Below are 23,572 nucleotides of genomic sequence, written 5' to 3'. Positions count from 1 at the left end.
TGTTTTTTCTAACTTTGGTTTTCCAAACTAGAGAAATATTTTATTCTACTATATTGTTTTTTTTGTTGTATTAAAATAATTAAGTGATAAATAAATTTTTAAATACACAAATAAAGTTTTTAGTTGTGTATTTTTTTAGTTGTTTATTTTTAGTTGTTTATTTGTGCATAATCAGATATCAGGTTAGGGGAACGTGATCTCTATATAACAGAGTAGATCGCCGAATAACTTATTATAGAAAAGTAGCTCGCGTAGTAAAAAAGGTTGAACACCACTGTCATATACAAATGAGTGATGTTGTCAGCAGTATATGCAAATAAGCTGTGGCATAAAAGCGGGTGTTTTGTAGTGGTTTTCCATTTTGTATCTGGAGTGAGAACAAGATATTTTGTGATAGCAAAATTTTAGCTCTGAGTCATTTCATTTTCACAGACTGCAGAACCAGTTCCAACTGTCGCAAACAGCATCCTGGAGATACAGTGTAGGAAGGCCATGGGCTACAACTACAGTGGGTTGAAAGTTTATTTTTCACTTGGTTAGGCTATAATAAATTTAGTTTAATCTTTTATCCAAGTGTGAGCAAACAAAGTTTGCGCCTGAAAGTATCTTCAGGACTGGGGTAAGGTGGTGCAACACTGGGCAACTCGTTGCAAAGGTGGAGCAAGATAACATCACTCCTATCTCAGTATCTCCCATAATGCAAAACACATCTCCTTGCGGATATGTATAATGTCATGCATTAAGGGAAGGGCCACTACCCAGACTAGTTTTGACCTTTATTGAGGTCTCTTCAGTGGGAGCCATGCCCAAGTGGAGATATCAGGCAGAAGCATTAGCGAGGTCATCTCTACCTATAGGAGTTGCCAAACGGTGTGCCACTTTTTTATTAAATTACTCTGGATTTAGAGAAAGATGTTGAAAGTTTGTTTTTCACTTGGAAGGAGATGTGTTTTGCATTATGGGAGATACTGAGATAGGGGTGATGTTAGCTTGCTCCACCTTTGCAACGAGTTGCCCAGTGTTGTACCACCTTACCCCAGTCCTGAAGATACTTTCAGGCGCAAACTTTGTTTGCTCACACTTGGATAAAGGATTAAACTAAATTTATTATAGTCTAACCAAGTGAAAAATAAACTTTCGACATCTTTCTCTAAATCCAGAGTAATTTAATAAAACGATGGCACACCGTTTGGCACCTCCTATAGGTAGAGATGACCTTGCCTATAATGCTTCTGCCTGGTATCTCCACTTGGGCCTGGCTCCCACTGAAGAGACCTCAATAAAGGTCGAAACTAGTCTGGGTAGTGGCCCTTACCTTAATGCATAACATTATACATATCTGCAAAGAGATGTATTTTGCATTATGGGAGATACTGAGATAGGAGTGATGTTAACTTGCTCCACCTTTGCAACGATTTGCCCAGTTTTGTATCACCTTACCCCAGTCCTGAAGATACTTTCAGGTGCAAACTTTGTTTGCTCACACTTGGATAAAGGATTAAACTAAATTTATTATAACTATAGTGGGTGACTGATATCCCCGATTATCACTCATCGAAACAGAAGTATTACCCCAAATCAGCTGTGATCTGACCTCGTGCCAGCTACAGGAATATTGGTATCTGTTTCTGCTGTGTTCACAAAGGTGGTCTGTATGGTAGGTGACTAGTAATCTCCACACCACTGGAGAGAATGTTTGGTCAGGCTCCATGTCAACTGGATCCAAGACCAATGGGAATTGGTATTGTTTACAGATGAGTCCCAATTTACTCTACAAAGTGATACTAGGCATGCTTAGATTTGGAGAGAATCAGGGACACTTTATCCTCTGTCTATCTGTCAAAAGGGTACTTATGGCAGAAGTTTCTGGTGATGGTTTGGGAAGGCATCTCATTGGGTGGATGCACAAACCTGTATGTGCTTACCAGTGGAACCATGAATCCTGCAACTTATAGAGGCAAGGTCTTGGATCCCTGTGTTCATCCTTATGTGAGTGCAGTAAGGGAGACATTTATCCTACAGGACGATAATGCTTGTCATCATCAAGCACAGTTTGTAGATGATCAGATGTACAGACTGGAGCCATGTCTCCTGACCTTAATCCTATTGAGTATGTCTAGGATTCTCTGGGGACTTAGGAGAGAGTTTTGCAAGATCAGTGGTTATTATTACCAACTGAGTTCCTGGACACCATTATAAACAGTATAATATATCATTGTAAGTGCTGTGTTGCTGTGAGGGGTGATCACATTCCTTACTGAGACACTTTGACAATCTCATTTTGATTATCTCTTGTTTTTTACTGTTGCTTTCATGTACTCGTTTGTTACTGAATTAAACTATTCATTTACAGTTTTTGTGGATGTTTTTTTTACATCTCATATCATACTGCTTTTTTACCAAATTGCATAAAAATTCATCATGCAGTTTGAGTTATCATGATTTTTCTCTTTGTTCCTTAATTTATGGAAACCACTGTGTTTCCTATTTGTACTTGAATAAACTATTATTATCATCATCTTCTTCAGAGACCTCCACAGAGTCATTGAGTGAAGCCATAGATCACCTATATCGGCTGTCATACCTTCTAAGAAACCCCTCCCACTATCCACCACAGAGAACTACGACAAAACAGTCACCATCTCACACATTAAAGGCACATCCGAAAAGATTTCAAGCATTCTTAATAAACATGAACTATGCACCACATTCAGACCGTGTGGCAAATTAGCAGTCCTTATCTGCTCACCCAAGGACAGCATTCCCCCTTTATCACATTCAGGAGTCTACGAAGTACCCTGCTCATGTAATCAAGCCTACTACGGGCAAACCAGAAGAACTGTGAACATCCACATCAGCGAACACAAAATATTCATCCGGCATTATCACTATGGCAAGTCAGGCCTAGCAGACCATGCTCTGGATACCCCTGCACACAAGATCAACTGGAAGAACACAAAAGTACTGCACAGAAGCTCTTACAAGTCGGCAACAGAAGCCCTGAAACAAACTCCAAATCTCAACAAATATGGCTGTATAAATTTGCCTAAAATCTGGGAGACAGTCATCTTAAGAAAAAACTAGTACTGGGTTTTTTTTCTCTGTTTAGGACTGTAGTCTTATGTGATAGCTGCAATTTTTTTTTTCCCAGGAACTCTAGTCTTTGTGTTGCTGCTACAATTTTGTTTAACTAGTCCGTTGATTACACCATGTTGTTATAGTCTCGCGTATTGTGACAAACTGTGTTTTTGTGCTCTGAAGATGCTGGTTATAACACTAGCGAAATATCAGCAATAAGTTAATAAATTAAATATTTACTTATTTAATTTATTAACTTATTTATCAACTTATTTATTAACTTATTTATCAACTTTGCCATGGCTCATTAACGACACCATGTCCCCCCCCCCCCGGGGAACATGGTGTCGTTAATGAGCCATGGCAAAGTTGATACTAAGCAAAGAGCTAGCAAAAAAGCTATAAAGTGCATCTCCCAAGACATTATGTGGCCAGCGTGGGAGATGTTAGGACTGCAGTAACATCTGCTGTTTCATCATTGGTGGAAGAATTCATATATCAACGGCAATGTGAAACAACTGGCAGGTGGAAGATTCTGAATACAGATCAATGGCTAACAGAGTGAGCCAAGTTAGCTGGCTGTTGCAGACGTGGAAGAGATTGGGGCCTCACCCCGTTACTATCCTCTATCCCATAGTTGACCATGAAGAAACAGAAATATTTTACAAGCTATGCTTTGGAAGTTGGAACCTCTGCAATGTCCCAAGCTGTAAATAGTTACAGGGAAGAAGACACTGAAACTGTGATTAAAACGAGCGCTGCAAGTGCACTCTATGATGATGTCAACTTAAATCCGAAAGGAAGGTTGGCATCTGATATTCTTCATTTGAAAACAAGAAACAGAGTCTTGAAAATTGGAACTTGGAATGTGAGAACATTATATAAACTAGGGAATTTTGACAACCTTATACAGGAAATAAAAATACTTAAAGTTGATGTGATGGGAATTAGTGAAACAAGATGGCCTAACATGGGAAAACTAGAGAAAGATGGATTTACATTTGTATATTCTGGTGGAGAGAAGCATGAATATGGAGTGGGTTTCATGATTAAGAAAGACATTTTTAAATGTGTAATGGGGCTGTGGTCCATAAACGAAAGAATAATACTTATTAAATTAGTTGCAAAGCCTTTTAACATCATAATTATCCAGGTTTATGCCCCTACGATGAATCACAATGATGAAGAAATAGGATTTTTATAATAACTTACAAAAATCTATAGAATATGTAAAATCAAATGAGATACTCATAGTGCTGAGTGACTTGAATGCAAAGGTTGGAGAAGGGGAAGAAAATCCAGTTGTTGGAAAATTTGGACTAGGCGACAGAAATGAAAGAGGTGAGAAATTGATACAATTCTGCATTCAAAACAATTTGCGCATAATGAATACTTTCTTTCAACATCCAAAGTGCAGACTGTATACTTGGACAAACCCAGATAACTCTATAAGAAACCAAATAGATTTCATAATGATAAATAATAGATACAAAAATAATATAACCAACATAAAAACATACCTGGGTGCTGATATAGGTTCAGACCATCACCCTATTGTGTCCACTTTAAAAATTAAACTAAAAAACATTTCTAAAAACAATCATACTGAAAGACTTGACTTCACAGCTCTGAATACACCTGATAACATAATGGTGTTTAACTCAGAAATTAGGAAGAAATTAGATCATTATAAAACAGAAGACAATATACTTTGTAACACAGAGGAAATTGAAAACAGGTGGTCAAATTTTAGAAGTGCAATATATAAGACAGCTAACAAGGTTATTCCAAAAATTAATGAAAGACGAAAAAAGAAAAGTACACAACAGTATAGAATACTCAGTAAAATTATAAAAAATGAATGCAGGAAGGCTAAAGACAAGTGGCTAAATGAAAAATGTAAAGAAATAGAGGAATTGGACAAGAAACACAATAGTAAAGAAATGCATAAATCAATCCAAGCCCTGACAAATAAAAAGAAAAATTTCAACCATAATCTTTGTATAAAAGATCAAAATGGAAAAATGTTACTAGAGACACAAGATATCATAAAAAGATGGAAAGAATATGGAAAAGAACTGTTTGACTCTGAATCGCACAGACGCACCAGATATACAAAATATAGATGGTGAACCAATTACATATGAAGAAATAGAATACGCTCTAAGCCAAATATAAACAGGTAAAACACCAGGCCCTGATCAGATCCCTATTGAATTGTTAAAGAAAGTAAATGAAAACACACTTAACGACCTAAAGGTTATTTTTAATAACATCTATGATTCAGGATACATCCCTGATGAGCTAAGGAAATCCATCTTTGTGACTATTCCCAAAATTCCAAGAATGTTTGAATGTACAGAATATAGACTAATAAGTTTAACAAGCCATGTTACAAAATTACTACTGAGAATAATCTTAGAAAGAATAAAAGGCACTTTGTCAGTAGAAATAGAAGACACTCAATCAGGTTTTCAAAAAGACAAAGGTACAAGAGAAGGAATCTTCAATTTGAAAACATTATGTGAAAGAAGCCTTGACAACCAGAAAAGCATATTTTTTTGTTTTATTGATTACACCAAAGCATTTGATTCAATAGATCACAAGAAATTAATACATATCCTACAGAATAATGGGTTAAAAGGAAAAGATCTACGTATAATTACAAATATATACTGGAATCAAATGGCCTCAATAAGATATAAAAATACATATTCCGGCAACTTTGAAATCAAAAAAGGAGTAAGGCAAGGATGTGTCTTATCACTCTTACTGTACAATATATATAGTGAGCAAGTTTTTAAAAATATTTCAGAACTGAAGGGTGTAAAAGTTGGAGGTAGGAACTTCAACAACTTCAGGTATGCAGATGACACAGTTCTTATAGCTGAATCTGAAGATGATCTTCAAAACTTAATCACAGAAATTCACAACAGAAGCTTAGACATGGGACTAATTATTAACCTAAAGAACATAAAGTGCATGATTATATCAAAAGAACCAATAAATAAGAAACTGAACATAACTGTTAACAAAAAGAAAATTGAACAGGTTCAGTCTTTTATATATTTGGAACAAATGTTTACAGACAGAGGAAATTCCCTTAAAGAAATAAAAAGAAGAATAGAGATAGCAAGAAAAGCCTTTACTGATATGAAAACTGTTCTAACATCCAGAGACATTAATATAGACACAAGAAAAAGATTAATAAAATGCTATATCTGGTCAAGCCTTCTCTTCAACAGTGAAACTTGGACTCTAAATAAAGAAGCAGAGAAAAAATTAGAAGCTTTCAAAATGTGGACCATCAGAAGAATGTTGAAAATACCATGGACAGAGAAAATGAAAAACGAAGATGTTTTAAAGAAAGCAAAAATGAAAAGAACTTTAATGAAAATAATTAAAGAGCGAAAACTTAAATATTTTGGACATCTAACCAACCAGACAAGAAGGCATTCAGAAATTAATATTAGAAGGGAAATTGGATGGAAAAAAGGGGGGGGGGAAGTAAACCCAGGAGAATGTGGTTCAAAGATATTAAGGACTGGACTGGCTTGAATTACCAAAATTGTTTCAGAGCAGCAAAAGAAAGAAAAAGGTTCCATGACATGGTTGCCAACCTCCTTCTAGGAGATGACACTTGAAGAAGAAGAATATATACCGTTAAAAAATAAACAACATGTCATGCCTTTTCTTAAATTCATTCACATTAAATGTTTTCATTTCTTAAACAGACAAACTGCTCCACTCGTTTTTCTGTCACAGAAAAATCTATCTCTCACTGCTTTCTTAACTACACACAATCTTAACTTATACAGATGTCTTCTTCTCTTCTCCGTGCCTTCCACATAAGTGTGCTTGACTGATGAAGCAAGAGCTGGTATGACTGCAGGAATGGAAGAAAGCTTGATTGACCAAGCAATAGTGGGAATGATTGCTGGAATGCAAGAATTGAAAAATGAAATGATTAAGATTGAGATGAGGCATATACAGAATGAAGTTAGATGCATAGTGGATATGAATGCAAGAGTGCAAAAGAACAAAATGAAAGATACTGGAAAAAAAAAAAAAAGAAGCAGAAAATGACTCAACTATGTGAAGATTCTATCATAAAAAGTGTGGTGGATTGAGCGGGTGCACAAGACGTCTGTTTTCCAGGAGGAAGAATGAACAGGATGATCTAAGTGCTGGATATAAGAAGTAAGTATGTGAGGAAGTTAGTGGTTGTGTTTGGAATGAATGATTTGGTTGGGAATAGGGAGAATGTGAGGATGGATATCAGGAGATTATTGAGGAGAGAAAGACAACAGTGCGGTTGGAAGAGTGGTTTGTTTGTTGCCTAGGCATGACAATGATAAGTTGTGACAGAGAGAAAAGATCTTGAATGAAGTGTTAGAAGAAATGTGAGTGAAGAGAAAGGAGTGCAGTTTGTGAATGTGTGGGATGAAGTTGAGGAGTGAGCCATTTGGAAAGGTTATTGCTGGAAGAAAGTGCAATGAGTGGTGCAAACAAGGTATCAGTGGAAGTCAGTGATGACATAAATGCGCAGGAGAGTGGACCAGGTGAGCGTGGTTGTGAATGGATAGGAGAATGTAAAAATAGGAATGGACAGGGAAACGACATGGGCCAGAGAGACATGGTATAAGGAGAGCGGAAGCAATAATCAATGTATGTGTGTGGAAGTTCAGCATAAGAATGGAATAGTCAGGAATACATGGAAGGGGGAGGTTGAGCTGGTGGGGACATATGAGACAAGGTGAGCAAACAGGAGTAAGTGAGAAGTCACAGATGAGCAGTATAAAAGATTAGTACATAAGTAAGTACATCTTGTATTTATTTACATGTACTTATTGTAAAGTACATATTCCAGCCCCTCAGAAATAAATACATGTTGTATTGATCGAGTTTATGTGCCTGAAAATAGTTGGAATAAATAAGTCCAACTTTTTCAGTTGAAATGGCCAGATGAGAATGAGAACTTGACAGGAATAGAAATGGAAATATATGATGTTTTTTGAAGATAGAAAAGGCAAGAAAGGGAGTGGGAAATTCTGCTGATAGCAGGGGAATTATGTCTGCACAAGGTTAAGATACAAGGAGGAAAAAGTGGCAGTAGTTTTGAAGCAGTATGATGTGAAGTGATGGTGGATAGAATGAGATATTTGGTGTGGGTTGGGTAGAGGGTGGAGACAAAGAAATGTATAGGCAACTTGGCTTAGTCAGCAAGCGAAGGATAATTGGCGATTTTAACTGTCTTAGATCCAGTTATATCATCAAAAGGATGTGATTGTGAATGGAGTGTCTAATCATCCCCCCAGTTGGTGAAACTGACCATTGAAGTGATCACCTGGGTTGTTGATAGTCACACGAGAACCTATGAAGAAGGAATATATGTAGAAATTCAAGGCTGGTGATTATGAAAAGATTAGGAGATAACTGGAAGCTGTAGCATAGAAAGAGGAGTTGAGTTAGAAGGAGAAAAGATGCTGCATGGTCATTGATCAAGAGCTATTTAAAAGCAGCAATGTCAGTGTATTCCAAAGATGAAAAAGCTAAAGAAGATAGTAGTAAAATGAATGAATGAAGAGATTTAGCATGAAATTGGAAGAATGCAATTTGGAGGCAGCATAAGATGCATATTGATAATGATCATTATTAAAACACTTAAGGAAATGAACAACGTAGTTAAGGATATAAATTAAATTATACTTTAATAAATATTTTCCGATATTTCGGCAATGTCACATTGCCATCTTCTAAAGGAACTTACAAAAAAAAGCACGTGCACATAGGCACTACAAACACAGTAACTGGGAATGAAGAGATGAAGCTATTATTCTCCTAAAAATTACAATCCCACGAACTCTCAAATTAGAAAACTTCACAGGCTCCTTAAGCAAGTCACTTCTTGGCCTGTAGAAGTTACTAACAGATTAAAGCCATTTAACTCTATACCCCCCCCCCCCCCCCGTATTTACGGACTCCCAAAAATACATAAAGAAAATGTGCCATTACATCCCATAGTGTATGGCATTGATTCCCCCACATACAAATTAGCTAAACATTTGGCCAAATAGCTCACACACTATACTGGCAACACACCATCACACATAAAAAAACTCAGCCCATTTCAAAGCCAGCATAGAAAACCTTACACTCCAACATAATGACATGATGGTCAGTTTTGACGTCGCCTCCTTATTCACGAATGTCCCCCTCAAAGAAACCTTAGAGCTAATCCAAGCTAAATTTCCTCCCGATATCTCAGCCCGATATTTCAGTTTACAATGAACTCAGGCTATTTCGTTTGGCAGAAAAATTCTACAAACAGATAGAGGGGACTGCCATGGGTTCACCACTTTCCCCACCCTTGGCCAACTTCTTTATGGAGACTTTTGAAGAGAAAGCCTTAAACTCAGCCCCACAAAAACTTACCATATGGCTTCGCTACATTGATGATGTGTTCGCTATTTGGCCACATGGCCCAGATTCACTCCTCTCCTTCCTAACACACTTAAACAACCAACACCCCAGAATCAAATTCACCCTGGAAAAAGAGGAAAAAAACAGCCTCCCTTTCCTAGACACACTAGTTACCCACCAGCCTAATGGAACCTTGGTTTTCCCAGTTTACAGAAAACCCACCCATACAGGCAGATTCATTCACCAACAATCCCCCCCCCCTCACAACAATATGGAGTAGTGAAAACACTATACAAGGCTAAACTAATCTGTTCAAACGACTTGGCCCTAAACACTGAACTAAATCACATCCTTAACACTTTCTCAGCCAATGGCTACCCCCCAAAAAAAGTCCAAAAAATATTAGAACCTACAAACCACAGATCCCCTCCCCCCTCCACAACAAGGATTACTCTAAATCCATCACCATTCCCTACATCCGAGGCACCTCAGAAAAGATTACCAAAATCTTAAAAAAGCATGACCTGACCTCCTGTTACAAACCTTACAAAAAATTGGCATCCCTTATCCGCTCCACTAAAGACCAACCACTTCCCCTAGACCTACCTGGTGTATACCAGGTCCCTTTGCAGTTGTAATCTGTTTTACTTTGGCCAAACAGGCAGGACAGCGAATATCAGAATTTCTGAACACAAGGACTACATCCGGTTTCACAAGTACAGCCATTCTGGTCTTGTGGACCATGCTCTGGATACACGCCACAGAATACGGTGGAAGAAAGCTACAGTAATACACCGTAGCAAATACAAATACGAAAGACTATTTATGGAATCAGCCTCAGCCCTAAGAAATTCTCCAAACCTCAACAAATTTGGTTGTATGCGACTGCCCCAAATTTGGGAGGCTTACATCAGCAGACCTTCAGCCCAACGGCCAAGAACACCTTCTTAGCCCGCTAGAGGGCACCATCAGGACTTTTAGGAGAACAATAGCTTCATCTCTTCATTCCCAGTTACTGTGTTTGTAGTGCCTACGTGCACGTGCTTTTTTTTGTAAGTTCCTTTAGAAGATGGCAATGTGACATTGCCGAAATATCGGAAAATATTTATTAAAGTATAATTTAATTTATATCCTTAACTACATTGTTCATTTCCTTAAGTGTTTTAATTATGCATAACCAACGGATAATGATCAGTTGCATGAAGAGTACCAACAAGAGTAGGCCAGTTAGATGACTCAGTTGGTAAAGATGGCAAAAGTGCAGTATGAGCAGTGATGGCTCATGGCTTGAAATTGTGGGGGGTGGGTGCTGCAACTTTTGGAATATACATACACGCTGTAAGTACAGTGTATATGTGTTTCGATAAAATATCAAAATTATGGTAAAAATTAAAAAAAAATTAAACAAAAAATATTGTTTATTATTGATAAAATTATACAGTTTGGTGTAATTCAAAATTACTTAAAAATAAAATCCATTCCTTTAATTGTAATTAAAGGAATGGATTGACAAATAAGCTATACTTGTTTAATTTAATTGTATTTCATTCTATTCACCTCTATCTCACACCATACTGCCTCAAAAACCATTACAGTATTTCCCCCTTGCATCTCTACCTTGTATGGACATAACTCTTTTTCTATCATCAGTAGCACTCTACCTCCCTTTTTTACCTTTTCTATCTTCATGAAATACATCATACCCTTCCACTTCTATTCCTGTCAGGATGTCATCCTCATCCAACCATGTCTCACTTATGCCAAATATTTTTGGGTGAACAAAATCAATATAGATTTCATTTCCCTTGTTTATACTTCTGGAATTTGTATACAAACATAACAGCTCATTCTTGGATCTTGGATCTGATGCCACTTATTAGATGTGACTTCTCCATACTTTCCTTGAGCCATTTCTTTTTCTCCTTATTCATCCCAAAACTCTCTTTAAATTGAACTGTTTTCCATATATCCCAGGTTAGCCCCTTTCCTTTTTGTCTACACATACATGCATTCACATTCTATTGAAGCATCAACTTTCTCATGCTGTGTTCCCGTGTCCAACCCGAGTCTCCCTGTTTCCCTGTTTGTTTTGCATACTTGTTCTCTCATTCTCTGCACTCATGCTATCCACTTCTTCATTCATAACCACCACTTCAATCTTTCCTTCCTTACTCTTTCACGTTGCTTTTTTCTTGCTCAGATTCATTCTCTGCACTAATTACTCCCCTCCCCCCCTTCTAGCAGCAGTCTCTCCAAATAATTCACACCAAATCCATTCAAATGCAGTCCATCACGCTTATACAGTTCAATTCTACCTTCAAACTCACCACATATTAACAAACTGCACTCTTTTCTCTTCACACATTTCTGCTAACTGTTACAATTATTACATTGTGAATTGCTATTTTAATCAAAAGTTATACAATTTACTTTTTACTTATAAATAAAAGCTTTTTTTTTTCTGTACTGTATTATATAAATATATTAGATACAAATTATTTTTTGTTACTTAGATATTGGTCTTGAGTTCCTAACAGAGCCTAGCTCAGTTATGCCGCATCCTGAAACAGGAAGAGCTGTGTTTCGTTGTGTGGTATCACCACCTGTAGCAGATATACGGTGGTTGCTAAATGGACAAATACTTACTGAAGATTCATCCAGGAGGATACGAGTATCAAGGCAAAAGTTAACAATACGTCTTCCAAAGGGAAATGACGAAGACTTTAAGTTATCAGGTAGTCATCATGTTGACAGTAGCAGCGTATTTCAGTGTTTGGCTCGATATAAGAGCAAGGTGCTTGTTAGTCACCCAGCTAAACTTATACTTGCAGGTAAACAGTATTCACTGTATTATGGTTTGTATATTTTGAATGTTACTTATTAGTTCAGTTTGGATTTCAAGGACTTTACGGTTGGGTATATACACAACAGTGTTATAATCTAGAATAATCACTAACAGTACTATCTACCATTTCTTTCTTACCTTAATGCTTGGAACTATTTGCAGTCTAAATATTAGTTGGGTATATAAAACAGTGATGAGTCTACAAGTTCTGACTATAAATCAAATGATTTCCTTGTATTGTTGTTCCCAGAGAATTTTTATTCAATAAAACTGAAAGATGAAGTCTTCTCAAAGATGTTTAAAATTACATTTTCTAACTTTATGTTATGGGAGCTCTGTGTTAGATATGATACTCTTTTGCATTGCAACACAAGATCTAACTATTTTTTAGAAATAAAGATATAAATCTAGTATATTAAAATGTTATACTAACAGATAAAACTGAGTTGACTTGTGTATATGAAGAATTTATTCTGGCTCATATTTTATTCATGTTTCAAGTGACAATTATAATGGTATAACAAGCAACCAAACATACAAATTTATCGATCTTGAACTTTTCTGTTGATAGTCTTCTGCTAGGCAAAACATTTTGATGCAGAATGTTGATGTTCTGTTGAATAGTTCTCACAATCAACTCTTGCTCATTTCGTTGATAACGAAATTGTTGTCAGTCTTTCATGCACCTCTTAACAAATGAACCTTTTTAATGACCATTATTTTGCTATCATTTCAAAAGTCATTCCTATAATTAATACCTGAAATATGTAATATGCCTGTAATGGAATTCCTGTAATATATGTGTCTACTCCAGATGGTGACCTTAATATGAAAGTCAAAACATCGAGTGATTATTTTGGTTTGTATTAAACTGAAGTTTTAATTTAACACGGTAGTTGTTTCCATAATTTGTATAATGAAGGAAAAGATTCATTCCTGTAATGGAATGTCTAGTGTCAGAAAGAGCTCCAGAAAGATAAGTGCTATTTTGAATAATAATTGGCAGTGTTTCATGAATTTTACGGTTTTATTATCTATTTTTGATAATGAAGTGTGTCTGCATGATTTTTGGTGTGAATTCTGCCAGATTTATTAGTTTAAATTGTCTTTTTAAGTATAACACAATGGTGATCATGAGGTCAACCATGTGGGCATTGATGAGTGCCGAAAGTGACAAGTGTATTTGGTGAGTACCAAAAAAGTCAAATGGCATTGGCGACATAGACTTTTTGAAACTGATTTGATGTCGTGAGTGCAATATGTATGCATGGCAGAGTGTAAGAGATGTGTTTGTGGAGAGAGAGAGAGAGAGAGAATGAACGAGAGATGAGAGAAAGTGTGGATTTGTCAGAAGTGTGATATATTGTTGGACCATGATGCAAAGAATGCTAGAGAAACTGAGGGAATGAAAGAATGCAAGGATGTAGAAGCAAAAGTTATGGAAAAAGTTACGGAAATGAAATGAAAAGTGGAGAAAACTGAGGGAGCGAAGGAATGTAAGGATGTAGAAGTGAAAGTCACTAAAGTTACGAAAAACGGAAATGAAACGAGAGCTAGAGAAACTGAGGGAGTGAAAGAATGCCAAGATTTAGAAGCAAAAGTTAGTGATAAGGGAGTGAAAGAAATTATGAATGAGGAAATGGAAGTAAGGTGCATCTACTGCACCTTACTTCCATTTCCTCATTCATTTCCACCACTTCAATTGGTACAATTCTCTGCAATCTCGTTGCAAGTGGTAACGAGATTGCAGGAGTGATAGAGAGTGAAATTGTCAGAATGCAAGATTTGATGAAACACTTATTGCAAATGAAAAATTAAATGAGCAATATGTGGAGTGATGTTAGACGACTAGTGGAAACTAATGAAAGTGTGCAAGAGAACAGAATGAAAGAAAAAAGAGTAAAGAGGTGATGAATGATTCCAGGATAGCAGTATATGAAGATTCCATAATTAGAGGGCTTGTTACTGAGAGAGTCCATAAGGTCTTCTATGCAGGTGGGAGAATGAGTAGGATAATTAAGACGTTGGACATGAGGAAGAAACAAGCAAGAGAATTAGCCATGATTGTAGGGATGAATGATCTAAGTGGACATAAGGAAGAATGAATATCAGGAGACTATTGAGAAGAGTGAAAGATAACAGTCCAGTAGGAAAGGTTGTTAGTGTATTGCCAAGGTATGACAATGATGAGTTGCAGTGGAGAGCCAAAGTCATGAATGGTATGCTAGCAGAGCTGTGTGAGGAGAAGTGAGTGAAGTTTGTGGATGTATGCATGTGTTTGAGGGAAGAATAAAATTATACAGGCATGATGGGTTCCATTTAAATGGATCTGGAGTGAGTGTCCTGGAGAAAGTGTTGCTGTATGAAAGTACTGTGTGTGTGGAAGTATACTGTGTGATGCATTCAAGAGATCAGAAGAAAGAGATGAAGGGAAAAATCAGGAGAGTGGTATTGAAGAGACAGAAGTGCTTGGCATTGGAAACAGTAGTAGTGTGAGAGATGAAAAGAGAACAGGAATCTAAGAGAAACAGGGAAATTGGGGGAGCTTGGATGAACAGGGAGACATGGCATAGGGAGAGTGGATGTTGAAAGTGGCAGTGAATGTGTGTATGAAGATGGAATATATTGCAATGTGGTTGGAGAAGTTGAGACTGAGCAGATATATGTGGTAAGTATGATAAAGGTGATTGGGCAGGTGTAGTGGAGAAATCACAACCAACACATGGCTTGGATAGGACTGGCTGTAGACCTAAAATTGAACTGCTGCATTTATTTACAAATGCCAGAAGTATCAGAAATAAGGGGGATGAAATGGTTTCAATGATTGAGTTTATTTGCCCCAAAATCATTGGAAGAAGTGAAACATGGTTGAATGAAGATGATATCATAACTGGAATAGAAATGGAAGGATACAGTATTTTTCACGAGAATAGAAAGGGCAAGAAGGAAGGGAAGTGTTGTTGATGATAGTAGGGGAATTATGTTCACATAAGGTAGACATGAAATAGTGGCAATGGTTATGAGGCAGTGTGGTGTAACATGCAGGCTGAGAGGAAGACATATTTAGTTGGATGTTGTTATAGGCCTGGGAATGTGTTGGGTGGTGATGAAGAAATATATAAGCAACTTTGGTTTATGAACAAAGGAAGAGTAATTATTATTGGTGATTTTAATTGTGGTGGTGGTATAGACTGGAATGAAGAGATAGCATTTGGGAATAAGGAAAATGAATTTCTTGAGAGATAATTATCTCAGGAATCTTGTAAGGAGGGCCATGTGATGATTGAGAGTTCTAGACGTAATCATTTCATCAGAGGATGGGATTGTGATGGGGTTTCACACTTTCCTCCAGTTGGTGAAAGTGATCATGAAGTAATCACCTGTGCTGTGGCTAGTCATATGCAGACTTTTGTGAGAAAAGGATATATGTGGAATTATAAGGCTGGTGATTATGACAAGCTTATGAGACAGCTTGGAGTTATAACATGGAACGAGGAGTTGAGTGGTAAGGAAATAAATGCTGCATGGGAACTGACAAAGAAATACATAAGAGCATCAATGTGTGAATGTATTCCAAAGGTCAAAAGGCTGAATAAGGTAGGTGTAAAATGGATGAATGTGGAGCTTTAAAAAGGCTGTAGCTTCAAATTATAGGCCGGTCTATATACCTGGAGTTGTGATGAAGGTACTGGAGAGATTGGTGAGAAGTAGAACACAGAAATGGTTTGATAACAGCAGTATTCTATGTGGTTATCAACATTGGTTTTTAAGGGGGAGATCACGTTTTACTAACTTACTTATGTACTATAGCAAGGTGACATAGCTTGGATAGATGCATATACAGTGGTGTACTTAGGTTTTGCAAAGGCTTTTGATAGACTGCCACATGACAAGCTCTTATGTAAATCGAAACAGATGGGATTGGATAACAGACTTCTGAGTTGGATCAGTGACTGGCTGTCAGATAGGCATCAGAAACTTGTATATGAGGATGTGCAATATCCCAGAAGAGAAAGGTCACTAGTGGTGTGTCACAGGGGTCAGTTTTGGGATCATTGTTGTTCAATTTGTGTGTTAATGATATTGGGATGGGTTTAACTAGTGATATGCAGATGATGCAAAAATTGGGGGAGCAATGCAGAGTCAAGCTAATGTCATGGTCTTACAAGAGGACTTGAATGGATTGCATAAATGGGCAGGTAAGTGGAACTGTCAGTTCAATGTTGAAAAGTTTAAGGTTTGGAGATTTGGTAAGCAACAATGAGATGCAAAGTATACCCTTGGTGGGGAAACATTAATGGAAGTAGAGGAGATGAGAGATCTAGGAGAAATGGTGGACAAGGACCTCAGGGGTCACATTGCACAAGTTGTGACGATGTCACATCGGATAATTGCAATGATGAGGACCCTGACATGCAGAAATAGAGAGGTTATGATACATACCATTGTAAGGCCTTGATCAGGCCTCATATGGATTATTGTGCGCAGATTTGATCACCTGGTTTTCATGGTGATAAGGATATCCGATATTCGTTTGCATTTGTCACTGCATGTAACAAGTGAATCCAACACTGCTCATGGAGTAGTGTCACTACAGATAAATTGTAGCTTGTGCGTGTTATTTCTATGTACGAAACTTTTATTATTGGTGGTGTTCGTGGTGAGGTTGAAATATTTTTAATAAATCAATTTTTTAATATGTAAATTTATTTGTTAATAAATTGGTTACTGATTAGGAAAAAATTTTTCTTATTTTGTATATGCAGCACCCCACTTAAAATTTTTGCCGGCCGCCACTGGGGTAGACACATTGAATTTAGTTTAAGGTATGGTTGGATGAGCACTGTCTGCAATAGTGTGTGTGTGTGCCTCCACGATGAGTCTCTGATTCCATGGAGGTCAAATGTTAATAATAATAATAATAATTTTTTTCTTAAGTCAGTGGTAGGAACTGGGCCAGCAGGTTCATGTTGAGTGGTCTTTAGTTTTGTTCAGTTGAGAATTGGAAGCCAACCTGGGATATTTTCATTTGTAATCCCATTTGGAGTAAAACTGGGTCATGGTCAGAGCTGAGGTTGTCCATTGTATATATTTGGTATCGATGCATAATTTGCTATGTCATGAACATCAGGAAATCCTGCCACATTGTAGTATGTAGGTTCCAGAGGTCTTATAATCACTGTCTTCCTGCGAGCAGCAAAGTCATTAAGGATTCTACCATTTTGGTTTAATTTTGCTGTTCCAGCCTCTGTGCTTAGCATTCAGTTCAGTTTGGACCTCCATTGCTGTGATTGAAATCATGGACATCACACCACAGTTGTCATATTTTTCTGTGTATAAGGGGGGAGGGAACCAGTTAAGAGACTCATGGTTACTGTGGTGAAACTGCCGGTACCTTGTCTCTGCGAACAGGCTTCTGCCAATCACTAGCCCTTGTTAACTCTGTCGACTGACATCATTAATGACTGATTCTTTCATTAATGTCTGAAAGCATTCATACGTCTGCAACTTGTTGGCGGGGTAAGTTAATGCATTGGCACTATTTTGAGCACTAACCCATGAAAATGTCCGAAAATAAAAAACGATTGTCACATTCTTCAAAATTCAAGTTAAAAGTCATCAATTACGCAAAAGAACATGGAAATAAAGCTTCAGAGAGACAGTTTGGACCTCCTCCCACTGAGTGTATGATTAGACAGTGGAGATGTTTAAAATATTGATTTCTTAAATTTGGGGTTCGAAAAAGTAGAGTTTGTCTTATACATGGGAACGTCTTACACATGGAAAAATACGGTAAATTATGCAATTCAATTATTCTCCTGTGATGTTTGAAGCATATACATAAAGTCTTTTTCAGATCAATATAGATAATATTTGTTGCAGGTGTTGAAGAGCGAGTGATGCTTCTATTGTTACTAGTTATATAGGATCTCCTTTTTTCAAAATAGGGCACAGCATGGCTGTATTCCAGTCAATTGGGATTTCTTCTTTTTGCCAAATCAGCTTGATGAGTTCCTCCAATTTTTAGAAGTTCTGCTGTAATTTTATTTTCATTGGCTGTTTTATTATTTTTTAGTGCTTTAATAATATTCTTAACTTCAATTATAGATGGCTCCTCAATTGTCTCCTAAAAAATTTTCTCCTCTGATGTAAGGTGGTTTTTATATGGTGACAGTGATGACTTGTTTAATAGTTTCTCAAAATATTGTCTGAATTCCTCAATTTCTTTTTCTTGATAATTAACTGTCCTTGGTTATTAGTCGTATTCATATTTGTGGTTTATATCTCTTTTAGTTATTTTACTGTATCTGAAGAGCCTCTTTGAGTTGTATTATTTTCAATTTCTTCAATTAACTTTTCTCTGCCAGCCTATTCTTTCAATGCAGTATTTTACTAGTTAAATTTCTATAATTGACCCAATTTCAGAATTTTCTGGTAATTGGTCCTGTAGCAATGTTAACCTCAACTTATTACATTTCTTTAAAGCTCTTTTACATACATTGTTGAACTATTTGTTTTTCTTTCAGTTGTTTTTGTGAAATGAAAGATTTCTTTTGCACAATAAGTAATAACATTTTTGATTTGAGTCCAATTATTTTCAGTATTTTGTTCAGGTACAGGATGGTTTGAATACTGTATTTCCTGCTTTATCTTTTCTGCATATTGTCTCTTTGTATGTTTGCATTTGCACATTTTTCAATATCACGTTGATTAGCATTTCTGTTTCAGTTAACATTTTTCTCTATCTTACAGAGAGCCAGAAATGTGTTATTAGCAGGTAATGATCAGTATCTGCATCAACTCCTCTATAGGTATGGACATTTTTATGCATATCTTGTGCCTATTATTTATTATTACATGATATATTTGGTTGCTTACTGAGGAGATCAAAGTTTGTTTATGGATATTTCTTCTGGAAAAGTATGTACTGCTAACTGTAAGCCCTATGGCAGATGCTAAATTAACAACTGTAATCCTATTGTTGTTATTATTAATGTCGTGTAGATTATCTGGGCCAATTATTATCCTGTATCTTGTTTCTTTTCCTATTTTAGCATTAAAATCACCCATGACTAATTTTGTACAATGACCAAGTAAAGAATCATGCATTCTCTCTGGTTCCTTATAAAATTTATCTTTGACATCATCATCCGTATCTTCTGTTGGTGCATAGATGTTGATGATTGCAACATCAAACAGATGACTAGATGATCAGGATGTTCTTACGTGCCATAAAACCTGCACCATTTTCATGTCTGTCATCAGACGGTCCATTGTAGAATATTGTTCTATTATTTGACTGTAGGTTTTGATGGCTTGGCCATTTGGTTTCTTGTATAGCTAAGATCTGAATATCATAATTTTCTGTTATATCAATAACACATTGAAGAGATCCTGGTTTAAACAAAGTTTTTATGTTCTACATTCCAACTTAAAATCCGCTAGTCATTTCCAGTTAGTTGCAATTTTCAACAGTCCAGTTTGTAAAACTAGTACCTAGTTTTGTGACATGTAGATTTTTTACATCAAATGAGTAGTCAGTCCATTGTAAAAACACCCAATCTAGAGGACCAGAGTGTCTCTCTTAGTCTGGTCCCTACCCTTTGACTTGTCTGGATTGGAATTCTTACCGGTGACTATGTTACCACCATCATAGCTCTCTGGGTCATTAGGGTATGCAAGCCCTCCAATGACAAGGTGTAGACACCATCAAATATGGTGTCAGGCAAACGAATTAGCGCTTGGTCCATCTGAGCACTACCTCGTTTACCTTGCGTTCACAGCGGCCGTGATTCTCGAGAGCTATAGGGTATTCCTATCTTATGTGACTGCTAATTCATAAGTAGTATAGAAATATAAGACATGACACAACATTAATAAAAAAAATGAATTTTAATTAGGAAAAGATTTTTGGAAATTTTTCTAATGTTTTTTCCTTTTTCTTTTTTTGGGGGGCCCATCTGGGTGCACCACTGGTACAAAATAAACTTTTGAAAGAGATTCTGGGGGTTATCTTATATTCCTTGCCATATATGCCAGCATATATGATGATTCAAATGAAATGTTCAATATTTTCTGTTTTATTTTTAAATTTTATGTTTTGTATACTATTTTGTTTATACAATTTCTTTGCTTGTATTCTCCCAATCAGAATTAGAACCCTTTCCTCATGAAGAAGACATTCATATTACAGTAACAGCTGGAAATACAGCTGTTATACCTTGTATTCCACCAAGAAGTGTCCCTTCTGCAGTAACTGAATTTCATTTTAAAGGAACCAAAATTGACAAATCTAAAGGTAAGTGATAGTAAAATGAAAATAATGCAAAATATTATAATTTTAAAGTTGAAACAATGAAATATTTGGATAAAAGTATTAGGTAAACAATAAGCTTTGACTTCATAATTAATTAATTGTTGTTATCTGAGTTCAAGTGTACCGAGTAATTAACCATCCAGTAAATGCATTAAGATTATTATTCTCATCAGACCCGTGTGGAGTTAAAATGACTTATCATAGTAGATGATCCTATCTACCCATTTCACCAAAAATTCATGCTTATTTAACTACACTTTAAACTTGTTTATTATTTCTCTACTCACCAGACATTCAGACGGTGCATTCCATTCACTCACCACTCTCCAAGCGAAAAAAAAATAGCTGTTTTTTACTATTACTCATGGTCTCTTTATATACAGCTTCCAAGGTGGCCTCTTGTTTTGTCTCTGTCTCCTTACACTATGAAATACTCTTCTGCTTAATAAAACAGAAGAGCAAAAAGAGTGGTAAAAATTCATCAATTTGTCTTAGTCATATCATTACCCCCCCCCCCCCCTCTTATCCACTGACCCATATGAATGATATTTCATCAATCTCTCCACATGCTAACAATTCAGAGACTCGATATCTTGACATTCTTTACTGGAAATGTGAACTTCACTCTAAAATATTTTTGAAAAATAGGCAGCCAAATCTCTACAGTTCCCTATCATCACCAGTGCTCATGGGTCCAATGTTTGTTGTTGCCTGATGCTTGTTTCACCATTCTCTGCTATTTCTCTCTGTCTACTGCCAGGTAACTCCAATTCTGTAAACTCTGTCTACACTACTCCTTCATATCATGTATCCACTCTCACCTAGGCCATCCTCTTCTGTTTATACCATCCATTGTACCAAGTGTCAATATTTTGATGTTTCTACTGTTATCTGTTCAGTAGAAACATCAAAAAAGATGTGTCCAAAAAGCTTTAGTTACCTTTGAATTATTTTCTGCATTAGATCTATTTGCAGTTTACTTTGTTATACAGTTCTTCATTTATTACTTTTTTACACCCATCTAATTCATAGAATTCATAGAATCTTTCTATAATACGTTCTTTTGAAAGCCAGTATTCAACTCAGAGTTTTTAATCATTATCCATGTCTCACAATCATAGAGAGCACTTGTGAAATATGCATGTTTCCAGCAGTTTCAACTTTGTGGGAAGGGTCACTGATTTACTTTTCCATATCTTGTCCATTGCATGTAGGTTTACTTTTGCTTTTATTATCTGAGGTCTTGTCTCTCTCTTTTTTTTTCTTTTCAGTCTAAATCATGTGTCATGTTGCTTCCCAGGTATGTGAAGTTCTTCACCTCTTCCAGTTCTTGACCTTTATTTGCTTTTTCATCCTCTTCTTCCAAATCTTTTTATTTTTTATGTTCATTATCAACCCATCTTTCCTTCACTTAACTTCAGGGAACTGTCATTCATCTGCAATTCCCTATGCAGGCTGATAATAGCTTTGTATATTGGAAATGGAACTCCCTTATTTCCGCATTTCAATATTTACCTCATCATTGCCATTATTTGTTGTGTTGTCCTTAACAGTTCTTGCAGTGTAGCCTCAGAATTTCAGGCTCCTTGTCAATGATCAGCCCAGTTTCCTCATCTCCTCCACATTCTTATCTGACCCTCCTTATGGTTTACAACATTGAAATGGTAGCCATAAACTCATCTGCACACATTGACAGTCTGTCTGAACCCTCTGACCAATAGGTCATGAGTTCAAAATCTCACTATGGACACAGATGTTTCTGAATGTCTTCAGGTGGAAGATGAATTTCATGGCTAAAAACAGAATCCCTTCCCCCTTCAGTGACTTTCCTCTTCTGGGCTATCCATTAATACAACTTGCTGCTATCCATCCAATTTTCTATCCAATTCATTTATTTCTTATTAACCTCATCTGTCCTAATTTTACAGCCAATTTGTCATGTGGCACTTTATCAAAGGCTTTTGCAAATCAAGATACCTAAATGTACTTTTACTTCTTGTCCAGTAAATCTGCTATATTGCTCCCCCCCCCACACACACACATGAAAGAAGCCACAAAGCCTATATAAAACAATGGCATATGTGCATGCAGAACTAACTCCTGTTTCTGTATAGTAAACATATTGAGCATATTAAGCAGATGCAAACTGGAATATTAGCAAATATTTTGGAGTGCAGAAATTAGTGTACTTCTTTCCTTAATTAATAAATTGTTCTGATGATAAAAAAAAATCCATCGGGATGAACACTAATATAATATATTGATTTGCAAATATTGCAAAACAGATATACATCTCCATTCACTGTATCACTACTGAGCTAGCAGGGCTGGCAGAAGTGGGCCTGCAAGGCCTGCATTGCAGGCAGTTTTGAAGGTGGGTGGTATTTCGAAGTGTTAGTATGAAGTTTCATTCTTTCTTTAGATTTTTGTAAACGAATTAAGTAATAATAATTAGGTAACTCAATATATTGCTACAAATTTACAGTTAGAAAAAGTTACAAAGTTACAGTTACAAATTTACAAAAAATTCTTGTAAATTCTTTCCACGTGATTTTGACAAAAATAAATAAATAAATTGCCATTTGTTTGGGGGCACCCATTTGAGCTTTGCAGGTGGACGACGTCCAGTCTAGCATACTCTGGAGTTAGCATACAGATTAAATAAAAAATAGACATGAAACTGATCTCTGTGATATTCCACTAGTTTTTCTTTTTACTTGAAATTGTCTCCCTCCTCATGCTCATATATGGGGTTGATAGATTGCCAGAAATATCGGAATAGGAAGGAGGAGTTTTTTGACATTGGTTGGTACGACCTTGCCAAAAAGTTATAGTCATTAGTGAAACTTGGTTGCCAGCACATGATTTTCAAGAAGGATAGTGAGAACAGAAAAGAATGAGAGATATTG

The 23,572-nt window shown here is 36.4% G+C and overlaps 1 protein-coding gene across 2 annotated transcripts in view; it reads left to right on the top strand.

Moving 5' to 3' along the window:
* The window catches only part of LOC150093900 (interference hedgehog-like), a 247,420-nt gene that overhangs the window by 76,794 nt on the left and 147,054 nt on the right, over positions 1 to 23,572 (top strand). For both annotated transcript variants that reach the window (XM_090412904.1, XM_090412903.1), the window contains exons 4-5: positions 12,015 to 12,332; positions 20,499 to 20,645. In XM_090412904.1, the coding sequence (XP_090269030.1) occupies positions 12,015 to 12,332; positions 20,499 to 20,645 (465 nt within the window). The remainder of the gene's footprint in view (positions 1 to 12,014; positions 12,333 to 20,498; positions 20,646 to 23,572) is intronic.

This window comes from Typopeltis vanoorti, chromosome 23, assembly GCF_054136105.1.
Source record: "Typopeltis vanoorti isolate ZY-2024b chromosome 23, IOZ_Tvanoo_1.0, whole genome shotgun sequence".
Lineage (NCBI taxonomy): Eukaryota > Metazoa > Arthropoda > Arachnida > Uropygi > Thelyphonidae > Typopeltis > Typopeltis vanoorti.
The sequence above is the reverse complement of the archived record's forward strand: the minus strand, read 5'-3'. Positions and strand labels throughout refer to the sequence as shown.